Source organism: Myotis lucifugus, unplaced genomic scaffold, assembly GCF_000147115.1.
Source record: "Myotis lucifugus unplaced genomic scaffold, Myoluc2.0 scaffold_34, whole genome shotgun sequence".
NCBI lineage: Eukaryota > Metazoa > Chordata > Mammalia > Chiroptera > Vespertilionidae > Myotis > Myotis lucifugus.
The window spans coordinates 3,464,769-3,478,202 of NW_005871082.1; the positions used below are offsets into that span (position 1 = coordinate 3,464,769).

The 13,434-nt window shown below is 36.2% G+C and overlaps 1 protein-coding gene across 15 annotated transcripts in view; it reads right to left on the bottom strand.

Moving 5' to 3' along the window:
• CEP128 (centrosomal protein 128) overlaps positions 1-13,434 on the bottom strand; it is a 335,869-nt gene that overhangs the window by 189,465 nt on the left and 132,970 nt on the right. For all 15 annotated transcript variants that reach the window (XM_023752499.1, XM_023752495.1, XM_023752498.1 and 12 more), the window contains one exon: positions 8,956-9,120. In XM_023752499.1, coding sequence (XP_023608267.1) covers positions 8,956-9,120 — 165 coding nt within the window. The remainder of the gene's footprint in view (positions 1-8,955; positions 9,121-13,434) is intronic.

A 13,434-nucleotide genomic window follows, 5' to 3' on the forward strand; every position in this document is an offset into this window, starting at 1 on the left:
TCATTTTCTAGGAGAATATTGAGCAATACAAAGATCATTGGCAGCATAATCAAAAAGGTGTTAGGATATATATTGGATACATTCCTAAAAATTAATATACAAAGTTGGAAACAAAAATATCTCTAAAGGGTATTTATTAAGTTGTAGGACAATTCTGTAATTATGTATTTCTATCAAGTCAAATGCCTGGAAACAGAAATAACATTATTTAAAATAAGCAGTTCTGATGCCTTTCTATTTCTGAAACAAAATATAGACAAGGAAACAAACAACTAAAGTTTTAAATTATGCATTTGGAATGAACATTGTTTAATTTTCAAAAGAAAAAGGAGTGTATCATTCATCTCCATAGAAATGTTTATAAGCATACAGCATCTTTAAAAACCACCAGAATTTCTTCCCTTCCTCGTTTTTTACCTAAAAGATGCTTAAGCATGCATTTATTCTTATAAAAGAATATGCTAAAAAAAGTTTAAAAACAAATCTCTAAATAATAAAACCCATGTATAAAATAAGCACTTCCTAGCTGTTTTTTTCCTTAAAACTTACAGAATACTGCTTGTTTACCATTAAATGACAAAACAGATCGAATCAACAAGCATTTTAAATAGTAATGAGAGAAAACTCAGTGAAAATAAACCTGGACATTCATCTTATGTTCCCTTACAGGGTCCACCAAAGCAAAACAGGAATACTTAACTTAAGCAAAGTGCTGAAAGATATAATATAGAACTCTTCATGTGGCCTATTCAGTTTAATTCCCACACTAGGGGTATCACTCACAATTTCAAAATTAAATGAAATCAAACTAATAGTTCAGGCTTTTTAAGTGCCCATACAGAACTACTTTCCTCTCAAGCCCTTGTAAGTTATCAACCACTTGGTGAGTTAGGATTAAATGGCAGGCCTCTCAATCAAATTCAAATCAGGAGAAATAAAGACCCAAACGTGAACTTCACTCCTTAAATTCATTTAAAATCAAGCTCTTTGATTGTCAATGGTTGGTAGAGAAGTCACTGCCAAAGTAACAGAGTTTGAAAATGGCTTTTTCACACCTGCTTCGGTTTGGAAAGTAGAGACCAACTGTACTTCGATTCACCTTTATTTCTTGCCCCTCCCTCTGCATAGCTGTATGTATAACTGCCCGCCCTTACCCCCACCCCCGCGCCACACACACACACACACACACACACACTGTATAGTCAGTCATTTGACCTTTGCATTCTAAACTTGTTTCTTAGTATCTGGCACAATGTTTCATACAATGTTTCATAAGCACTCTGATGTTTCAGTAAATTCTCTGTAGAAGTCAAGGACTACTGAGGACTTAATGACTGCAAGTGGTTCAATTAAAAATGCTTTGTAAATGACAAACACAAAATTTATAAGTGTACCTTTAATTGGACCGTTTTTATTATTTTCACTGTTTTTTTTTAAGATGACAGAAATCTGACAGGAAATTACTCATGAGATCCTAATTAGTGTTTATTTAGAGTATCTGATTTAAATTTGCCTCCTAATTAATTCGTGGTAGCTACAACTTTGTTCTACTCACATAATTTAAAACGGACGAAGCACCAAAGAGTACAGTCTGTCTAAAAATGGCCTATAGTGTAAACTTTAAAGTAAATGTTAAAAGTCAACAGCTCATTTTCTTCTATTCTTTCTAGTTCTCAAGAAAAGAATTTGAAATCAGAGAATTCTGCCTTCTACTATCAAAGAGCTTTTAGAAAAAAATGTGGAACTGTGATTTTGCAAAGTAGTAAACATTTTACAGAACAGACATATGACAATCATATATATTTATCCACATCATGAAAAATGGCAATCCTAAACAGATGGTCAAATTAGAACTGAAACACTGAACTAAACAACACTGATTCATTTTTTCCTGATCTCTTTTATGTGGCAATATCAGGTTTTAATTAGATTTTTCTAACAAAATCATTGATGACTCCTTCTCCAAAGTTTGTGTCAGGCTAAAAAGAATCCAAGAGTATATGGTAATCTGTTGAATATAATAACCCTAAATTTAAATTCAACATTAAGAGGGCAATGAAAAGACACAAATGTGAGTCATTCTACTGGCAGTAAATAAAGGGGGAAAATAAAAGGAATTTGTGTTCACATCCTGTTTCCACCACAAGCTATGCAATGTTGTGCAAGTCACAATATACTCTCAACCTCAGTCTCCACCATCTCTAAAAATGGGTGTTATCATTACACTTGCAAATGAGAATAATAATTATCATTTTTCAAAGATCCACATTTTGTACAAGAAAACTATTTCCTAAGTGTTTTTATCCAGCATAGCCATAGCCTTAAAACATGTTGCAAGGTGCCACTTCTCAAATGATTTAAACAAAGGATTCCATGGGAAGGAACCAATATACATTTCTATGAATCCTGATGTACTCAACACTTAAGTTCCTATGAACTGCTATAGCCTTGGATATGTCACCATTTGTGGTGTTGAGGTATCTCCTAATTATTTCATTGTAGTTACTGTCATATCCTGAAAGCACTAATAATAGAAAATAAAGTCCTCTAAAAAGAATTAGGTATAACTATGGAAACAAGCAAGTATTACATAAGATAGCTAAGTATCCCAGATAACCTTCATAATCTATATATTGGCCAGAAATGGTTCTTATAGATTCTGATACAATGGGAAAAATAAGATTGATAAACCTTGAGTCTTTTTCCCATTTATATCAATGGACAACTGGGAGCAATTGGGTAAGTCAATTAACTCTTTGGGCCAAAATTAACTCACCTATAATTAACTCACCAATATGTTGGGAGTACATATTGTTTAAAGTCCTTGTACACTTTATAAGTACATCGATGACAAATGTTTTGGGAAATAAAACCTTTGTACAACAGTTCAGAGCAACCCTGTAAACTTTGAGATAATGCCTGTTAAAAATAAAAGTTAACACAGACTTTTTTGGGAGGGAGGGCAAAAAACAGAAAGTACTGAAGAATCTTTCAGCATCGCCATGGCTACCTATAACTACAAGGTATGTGTACTCATGTACCAGCATCTCTTGTAACAGAGAAATTCCACATATGGTTGTGACTACTGGTAGATTGAAGGAGAAAAGTAAAATGAGGAGAGTAGATATCTAGCCTCTGGCTTTCTCCAGGATTGGGTCTCTAGTGACAAGAAGCATATTCTCATAATTCTGCTTAGAATGAAAACAGTAACAAATACAAATGAGAGTTCCAAATATGGAAAGTATAGAGGATAAAACATCATAGAGGATAAAAATTACTTGAGCCCAGCCAAAGTAGCTCAGTTGGTTGAGTGTCATCCTGTGCATCAAAGGGTTGCTGAATTGATTCCCAATTGGGGCACACACCTGGGTTGTGGTTTCGATCACCAGTCAGGGAGTTTAAAGGTGTACAGAGGGCAACTGATCAATCTCTCTCTCTCTCTCTCTCTCTCTCTCTCTCTCTCTCTCTCTCTCTCTCTTCCTCCCTTCCTCCCTCCCTCCCTCCCTCCCTCTAGTCCTCTGGTGAGGATTTAAAAAAATTCCTTGATCTATAATTTTAAAATAGAGAAAAAAGCAAATAATGTAATCAACAACAAAATAATGCTACATTTGCCAGATAAAATATTGGGTGGCAAATAAACTTGATTTCGAAAAAATGTTCAATGACATGTAAATTCAGAGTACACGGCTGTGCACACAGCATGATCCCAAGTGAAGTCTGTGTGTCTGTCTGTGTAGAAAAGAACCGTAAAGAGAATTTCACTAAAACACACATTTTTAAAATGCTAGGTGGAAGATTACATGTGAGTTGTTATATTGTCCTACAAAATACTCTGCATTTTTCACAATGAAATTCTATTGTTTTATAATTTTTAAGTGTTCCCTTTTAAAGACAAAACTATTTTTAAACCTATAATTTCAGAATTTATAGAAATAAACAGTCAGTAAAATTATATTATTCTTTCACTAATAAATGAAAATAAATGTTTTATTATGTTTGCATTGGGCTTAGAAAAACAATTTAATGTCTAACATTTTCTTTATACCATTTTTCTCATTGCTTTTATACTTGCCCAAAATACTGTATATATTGTTCATGAAACATCCATACTTATAAAAAGTAAGGAGGGAGAGAATATGCAGAGTATAAACAGAATAGTTTAACAAATAATGTTTTCTTAATTTTAGGCACCAGCTTTATCAAAAATATGTTCAATGACATGTAAATTCAGAGTACACGGCTGTGCACAGAGCATGATCCCAAGTGAAGTCTGTGTGTCTGTCTGTGTAGAAAAGAACCGTAAAGAGAATTTCACTAAAACACACATAATGTTCAAAATTAAAATCAATCCTTCAATACTTATACAACAGAATTACTTGGAAAGCTCTAAAAAAAAATGGCCAGTTTCATTAATAAACTCATACCTGTGTTAATGAAGTCTTTTTAAATTAAATCAGATATGTGTCTGTATAGATAAGACATTTAAAACCTTTAGTATGTCAATTTTGATGACTTGCTGAGCAAAAATGATTTAATTATACACTAACTCTTTCAATGATTCACAAATTCCAGTAAAACCAATAAAAATATATTTCTGATAGAATAAACAACATTGTGAGTTTTGAGGTAAGTGCCAGAAGAATATAAAGTTTAATATTAATAAGATCATTTTAGAACAATAGAAGAAACCAAACAATTTTCCTTTAAAATTTTAAGCAAAAGGTATAATAAATTTTAATGATACTATAAATGGAATAAAATTCTATCTGTACCCTTTCATGAGAGCTTTTTCTCTGGTAAGAAGCTCATAATAAAGTCTTAACTGCATATGTAAAAATTCTGTGGGTTGCACAATTCTTGTTCTCTTTGTCATGTAAAATTGAAAAATAACATTTGATGCTAAAGCAAAATCAGATGTTGGAAAAAATGTATTTTAGTACCACATATCACCACTGAATACATGAGAAAAATATGCTAAAGTTAGTTATTTGGTACATATATATATGGACAGCATCTTCTACTACTAATTAAGGCTGCCGGTACTAATGCTGTAATATGAATTTTGATTCAATTTTAACACTTCTTAGTTTACCAAGTAATAACATGACAAGAAACAAAGACCTAAACCAAAGTACGCAGTCAAATTAAATTAGTAGCAACACGTTTAAAAAAAAGGGAACGTGTGTGTCAGTGGCATAAGTAGCATCACATATTTATGTTAGAGATGAGCCTGCAAGAATAAGGCTTTGTTAAGTAAACAAGAAAGGCTTCCCTTTTGATTACAGCAGAGGACCATCACAAACCCCCTCAAACCACAAGGCCCCATTTATCAAGATCATTGCATTGCTCAGACAGTAATCTTTGGGCTATAAGTCCTGGCCTTTTTTCACTGAAAATGTATTTTTATCTGGTGTTCTTGTTTTTATTCCCCACAGTCAGGCCAACACACACACACACACACACACACACACACACACACACCGCGCGCGCGCGCGCGCGCACACGCACGAGCGAAAACAAACATACACACACACAATATATATATATATATATATAAGAAATTCGTGCACGGGTATGTGTGTGTGTGTGTGTTTCCCTCAGCCCAGCCTGCACCCTCTCCAATCTAGGACCCCTCGAGGGATGTCCGACTGCCCGTTTAGGCCCGATCCACCGGGCAGTTGGACATCCCTCTCACAAGCCAGGACTGCTGGCTCCCACACGCTCGCTGGCCAGCTGCCTGATTGTCCCTAACTGCTTCTGCCTGCCAGCCTGATCACCCGCTAACCACTCCCCTGCCAGCCTGATCGACACCTAACTGCTCCCCTGCTGGCCCATTTGCCCCTAACTGCCCTCCCCTGCTGGCCCAAGTGCCCTCCCCTGCCGGCCTGGTCACCCCTAACTGCCCTCCCCTGCCGGCCTGGTTGCCCTAACTGTCTTCCACTGCAGGCCTGGTCCCCCCCAACTGCCCTCCCCTAAAGGCCTGGTCACCCCCAACTGCCCTCCCCTGCAGGCCTGATACCCCCACAACTGCCCTCCCCTGCAGACCATCTTGTGGTGGCCATCTTTGACCACATGGGGGTGGCCATCTTGTGTGTTGGAGTGATGGTCAATTTGCATACTGGTCATGACTAATTAGCATATCAGGGCTAATTAGCATATCCCTGTCATTATATAGGATATATCTATATATATATGTATATATATGTTATCCATATTTCTTTATCTACATATATACATGATTATATATGGATGTGCAAACACAGATACCTCTTTATCCACAATTTTCTTATAAATTACCTACTGCATGTCTGGCTCTATTCCTCATCTCGGGATGCATAAACCACCAAGATTTGGTTCCTGTCCCAAACAGAAAACTGCCCACTTTTTTGGTTTGTTTAACATACATGGCTTCAATATCACTTGCTGAAAGAACTCTTCAGATGGGAACCTCCTTTGTAGACCACCTGTCTCAAGTGATTCAACAAGCTCTGACTCTAAACTCCCAATAAGCACATTTCTGCAGTAATTCTGATTCCAGTTTCCTGGCTCTTAATAACCTAACACACAATTAGAGGAACCATGGTCAGTCAATCAATGTTTGCTGATTGGCTAACTGCTTGGTTAAACCATTAATTGGCATATATTTGAAAACAATAACAAAATAATGCAGCTAATAATTGATAGCTTATATCGGGTAATCTGCCAAGTACTTTACTAGTATACACATTTTCATGTTTAATTCCATAGTAGATGTATTATTATACCTGTTTTAAGGATGTTTTGTAAAAGTAAGACTGATTTTTAAGCAACTTGCCTACAGCCACATAGCTAGAAAATTACACTCAAAGTTCCCTTCACAGCCACTAATGCTATACCACCTCTCAAAGAGAAAGGCCCTGTGTCTTTTCTGTATCCTAGCCTCAGCATCCAGAAAAATGCCTGCCACATACTAGATGCTCAATACCCAGCAACAGAATACAATCATTAACTCTTGGGACTCTGAGGGAAATATTTCATTTATACATCATAATGCATATCTGCCTGAAACATAACAAATGGGATCAGTGAAGAAACATTTATTTTAACCAGAACAAGTGAGTTTTACGTTTTCAACATATCAAAATTATTACCACTATTTATTAAATGCAAATAAATAAATATAAAAGATGTTAACACATCTTCTGGCTAAAATTTAAATTATGAAAAAGTTGGAAAATTTCATTATCTCCACAGCAACTACACCCTGGCAATAGATACATTATATATATATGAACATTAGACATAATTAAAATAAAGAATGACTCAAGAACTAAATTGCAGTGGTTGTCAAGATTGTAGGCCTAAATTTAGCGAGTTAGCTCATTTAATCATAAATTGCAAACTAATTTATATTTTATTTCTTTGATTTTTAACAATTACTAGAAAGTTAATACACACACACACACACACAATACAGAAAATTTTGCAAAAAAAAAAAAAAAAGGGAAAGGTGAGCAAATCATTAAGAAAGTTGTTTCCTTGAGGTTTATGAAGTTTTATAACACCCACCCAGCGACAGTCCATCACAGATTCTAGTTACCCTTATAAAGTAGAGGATCCATCTGACTCGTTTATCCTGCCTTATCCTATTATCCATACTTTAATGTCTTTTTTACATTTGACTTCTATCACACTCAAATGAAAATCCTTTAAGGAAGTTGGTGTAAGAAACAGAAACCAAATTTAAATATTCTGGCTTCAATTCTTAGTTGACTTTTTGCCACAAAAGTAGTGACTCTCTCTTCTACCCAATGTCTGATGTAGCAGACACTCCAAATCAACTTACATATCTACAGCTAGGGAAACAGTGAGCCTGCTGGGGATGTTCCAAGGTTACCAACCCCCACAGCTTCAGTCAGCCTCTGCAAGTGCAAAAAGGAGCATACTAGTAATAGTATTGATTTCCTAAAATTACTATGAGTATTAAAAGTGTTGAACATATGGTGAGTAATTAGCTATTTTATTTTGAGCTACAGTTTCTTCATAGGTTAGAGGATGGATAAAATCTAACCCAAAGAATCGTGAAAAGTACACATATTAAATCAGTTGTTTGCTTTACTATCTTGCCTCTAAACTACTCCCATTTTAAGATCCAGAAGAAACTTAAAATAAAATGTAAAGGGTGTCCCAAAATTCACGCAAGAAGTAATTTTGATGACCGTTTTGCATAAATGTGACTGAATTTCATTGATACAGCGCTCAATTTCCCCCTTTAAGGCGTGGGTGGTCATGGGCTTGTTGGCATAAACCTTAGACTTCAAAAAACCCCAAAGAAAAAAGTCCCACGGCGTTAAATCGCATGATCTGGGTGGCCAATTCTGATCACCAAAACGGGAAATTACAGGGCCAGGAAATGACTCATGCAGTAATTGAATTGTTTCTCAGGCTGTAGGCATGTGGCACCATCTTGTTGAAACCACATGTCGTCCACATCCATATCTCGCAATTTAGGCACACAAAACTGGATTATCATGTCGCGATAGCGAGCACCATTAACTGTTATTGCCTGGGCAGCCGCATTTCAGTCATGGAAAATTTCAACCAAAAAGTGCGTATGTGCCAGCAAAGCCGTGGAGGCCATTTACCCGATATGCTATTCCATACATAACCCTATACTGTATACTTTATGAATCAATAAAAAATTTACAATTTTAATTATAAACCTATGTTTTCTATCAAAATTACTTCTTGCGTGAATTTTGGGGCACCCTTTATTAAAAGATAACTGGTTTATTCAAAGAATAAAAATGACAGCAATCACAGTTTATTAAAACTTCTATAATTTTTATGGCACCAATACAACTGTCCTATGCAGGACTACAATTAACATTTATTAAAACATAAAATATGTTCTAGAAGAAATACTAGAAGAAATTCAGGTAAGCCTTTTAAGTTAGAATTCATTCACATTCTTACCTTTTCTTCTAGGTTGTCCTTCAAACTCTGATATTTTAGCTTTAGTTTTTTGTTCTCATTTTCATTCTGGTTTAATTCCTCTGTCAGCCTGTCACACTGTGATTTTAACTTCTCTAGTTGAGAAAGATGGACTTTGGCAATATTCTTATCTTCTAAGCTTTCTGCCTGAGAAAAAGAGGAGAAAAGAGAAAGTCCACTGGCCACAGCCAAACTGTACACCAAACAAATTGCACATTATATCAGTAGGCAAACACTTCCTATTGTGGCTATCTCTAAGAGTCCCTACATAAACAGAACAAAAGAAATGCTCTTTGCATCTATTCAATCACTCCTTAGCACTCACTCGGTATTTACTAAATGAAAAGTACACTGCATGAGAAATCCCTAATAAAGGTATAGGTAGACTATTGTGATAACCCAAAGAAGGACACTAACTCAAGGGAAGGAGTTACTAAAGAAGTGTCCCAAATGGGAAGTACTATGAGCTACTATTACTGACTGATCGATTAGTTTCTCATTTATAAATGGAGCTTGACAACATTCCTATTCAACCTAAACCTCCTGACTCCTGATTTTGGTGAAAGAATTGTGTACTTTTTGTAGTAATTATTAATACCACTCCTGTAGAACTAAAAAGATTATAAATTGCAGCAGCCATGAAACTACAAATAACTTAATATGAAAAAAAAAGTTAGCAGTGATTATTTCAGTATCAACACTGTAATAAAGTACCTGGTTTTTCATCTTTAATTGCAACATAACAGAATCAGCTTTTAAAAATTAGGAATAATATATTCCATGTACGGAATTCAATCAAAATTTGCCACGTATGTAAACTTACAGACTTTTAAAATAACAATATAAACACTAGATTTTGTGTAGCTTCATTTTGTTCTCACAACAACCTGACCAGGAGGTACTATTATTTCCTTTTTGGGAACTGAAGCACAGAGATACCAATAACTTGCCCCAGGGTAGTAGTGATTAAGTGCAGAGCCAGAATTTGAACTCAAGAATTCTCTCCAATATCCATGATTTCAACTACTCTGCCACACTGCTTTTCAACAGGCACATACACCACAAGGTTTCAAAAACCAGCTGGGCACAACTTGCAATATTATGCAAGCCCTCCTAGCATAATTAAGCTTGACCTTATAGTACTCCCTTGTTCACACCCACCAGTTACTAATAACCTGTAAGCAATTACATATAGTCAATTCAGATAGACTTTAGTACCTAAAATATATGTTTCTTTTCTTTTTATAATTTATTATATATTTTTGATCAGTTATATAGGAACACGATTACTGAAAGCAATTGCCTGAAAGAAGTTTTGTGCATTTTAGACAAAAATCTGTATTTTATTCAGCCCACAAAATTCACCTAAAATTTGATGCCACTTGAAATTAACAAAGGAATTGAGTTTTTATGAGGAATTGTGTATTCATAACTCAAAATAAATTTACAAAATAAAGCCTCTCATCAGGAAAAGTGGTCAATTATGACTTGAAGTTGCAGTAGAAGGCTTTGGCTTTTCTTTATGTCTATTAAAAGTGGAGGTATAGAAGGTTCCCCTAAAGCCAGAGGGTGCTGGAGCTGGCTCACAGAGGCTCTCAAGAACCAACTATGCTCATCTCTTCTCAATTTTGTCCCTCTCCTGTGATGTCTTGTTTGATAGCTTGAAATCAGCCAAAGGAGGTACTTATACCACTGAACTTGGGAAATGCTACAAATCAGGTTTCTCTCCACCCCTCCAGAGGGCCTATTTTAAAACATTTACCAGCGCATCAATGCCTAAGTTTGACTAAGAACTAGCTTGTTGTGGTTTTATTATTATATTCACATTTCATTTTTTAGTTTACAAAACAATGGCACACTTACAAAATCCTGTGATAAAGACATTACTGTTGCCATTTTTTTTTTATTAAGTGCAAAAAGGTTAAGTATGTTGACCAAGATCATATGGCCAACAAGTGGCAAAAGTATGTAACTCCAATCCTTGGTCTTTTAATTCCCAAAAAAAGGCTCTACAAAATTATTTTTGTTGAAATCATAATAAAGTGATAACCCAATATCCTTCAAATATTAACAGCAGCTATATTATTTCATTAAAATATTTCACATTTAATTTTAAAAATAGGCATGAGAAGGGTATTTCTAGATAGAGAACTATAATTTGTGCAGTGGAAAACTAGGGGTGAAATACCAGCACTTACTAGACTCAGAAAAAGTAATAAATTAAAGCTGAAAGATAACAAAATATAACATTTATAGAGCTACTATCCAAAGCACTCTTGTACATAATTCAGTCTATTAAATATTCTTTGATGTCCATTGTTATCAACTCCTTTTAATTAATATATGTAAGCAAAAGTATAAGGTTATATTAAGGAAATAGCATGAAGTGAGGGTTGTCCCTTATGGGTAACTCATTCAGTTGAAAAGCAAAGTGCGAGGCTCGCAGAATCTCTGGTTCTCCTTTTAAACTCGTGTGTTGCTTTTGTGCCACATTAAAGAGTAGCTGCAACACCCCTCCTAAATCTCAGTCTTCCAAATTTAAAAAAAAAAAAAAGTTTAACGGTTTCAGGGTATACACAGAATACTTCTAAATTACATATTCTTTACATACAATTAATTTTCAAAGCTTATTGTCCTCTCATTATACATGAACACAAAGTACTTCCTAAAGAAAAGTTGAGGAAATTAGTTTTCCCCCATTACAGGGGGAAATCCAAGCCATAAAGATCACAGAGCAATTCAGGAACAAGTCCTCTGATTTCCATCTTTTAAATAATTTGACCCGCCTGGCTGGCATGGCTCAGTGGTTGAGCCTTGACCTATGAACCAGGAGTTCGCAGTTTGATTCCTTGGTCAGGATATATGCCCAGGTTGAGAGCTCAAACCCCAGTAGGGGGCATGTGGGAGGCAGCCAATCAATGATTCTCTCTCATCATTGATGTTTCTTGTAGGGCAGTGATGGCGAACCTTTTGAGCTTGGCGTGTCAGCATTTTGAAAAACCCTAACTTAACTCTGGTGCCGTGTCACATATAGAAATTTTTTGATATTTGCAACCATAGTAAAACAAAGACTTATATTTTTGATATTTATTTTATATATTTAAATGCCATTTAACAAAGAAAAATCAACCAAAAAAATGAGTTCATGTGTCACCTCTGACACACGTGTCATAGGTTCGCCATCACTGTTGTAGGGAGCAGCAATAGGGTTAAGCCTCGGACTGACCTATGGCAGGGCCACAAACAAGTCCCAGCTTGGAGGGTAGAGCCCTCCTAGCATAATTAAGCTTGACTTTATAGTACTCCCTTGTTCCTTCCTAGATAGCTAATGGGCTATAGAAGGTGCAGCAAGTACTGCCAAAACAAGGTGAAACTCGCAAGAACATTGTAAATATGTTGACCACTTCTCTTGTCTTGCTTTGTATGCTCTGACTATAAAATAAAGCTTCGGCTTACAGGCTGTGTCACTGTGTCCTCATTCAGGCACAAGTAAACCTACCTAGCCCCAACTATATTCTCTTGTCTGTCTTCTTTAATCCTTCACGGCCCCTCCTCAGGTTCACCCCTGGCCGTGCTGGACGCGGTTCAATTTCTATCTCTCCCTTCCTCTCCCCTCCTCTCTGAAATCAATAAAAGTATATTAAAAAAAAATTCAACCCACATCCATTGAATATCTTCAGTATGTCTCAAACACTGTTAGACAACGTAAAACTCAAAGGCTAACATGGGCCAAATAAACAAGGTTTAAGTTTATGTGGGCCGCAAAAAACAAAAACTCCAATTTTCATAGAAACGTAGGTTTATTTCGAAAAGTATAGTATAAAAAAAAGAACAAGAGCAATGGTAAAATTAATGTTTTCTTCCTGACACTTGGCATCTCTTCTCTGCTATATTTTTCCTACTTTGGGGGAAATCTTGTTCACAGTGATTATTTTCAAAACTGACCCAAGGTGAATGTCAGTAATTCTGGATCTGACCGAAGACTTATTTCCTTTCATAATTGTAAATAACTGTTCACACCATTATATTTGCTGGGCTGCAAAGATGTTCATTGTGGGCCAGATGTGGCCCGCAGGCCACGAGTTTGACACCCGTGATGTAAAGAGACACAAAAATGGCTAAGACCTACGACCTGCCCCTCTGGAGACTTATGAGCACACACAAAAAAAACAATATAGGAGGGAGAAAATGGCGGAGGCTTAGACGGACGTGTTGGTGCTTTGTCCCGGACCAGATGGGGGCGAGCAGCTGAAACGGGTAACAATCAGCCCGATCAAGCTGGGGAGGTTCAGCTGAGAGACAGTCTGCAGCCAGGAAAGACAGAAAACTCCTAAAAAATGCGGATGGTTGGAGATTGAGGCTGAAACCTCCTCTGGGGCCAGCGCAAGCGCGGGACCGCGCCATCTCAGGCAGCGTTCACCGGCATCCAGAGATCAGCTACTAACCCGGCGGCTACTGACC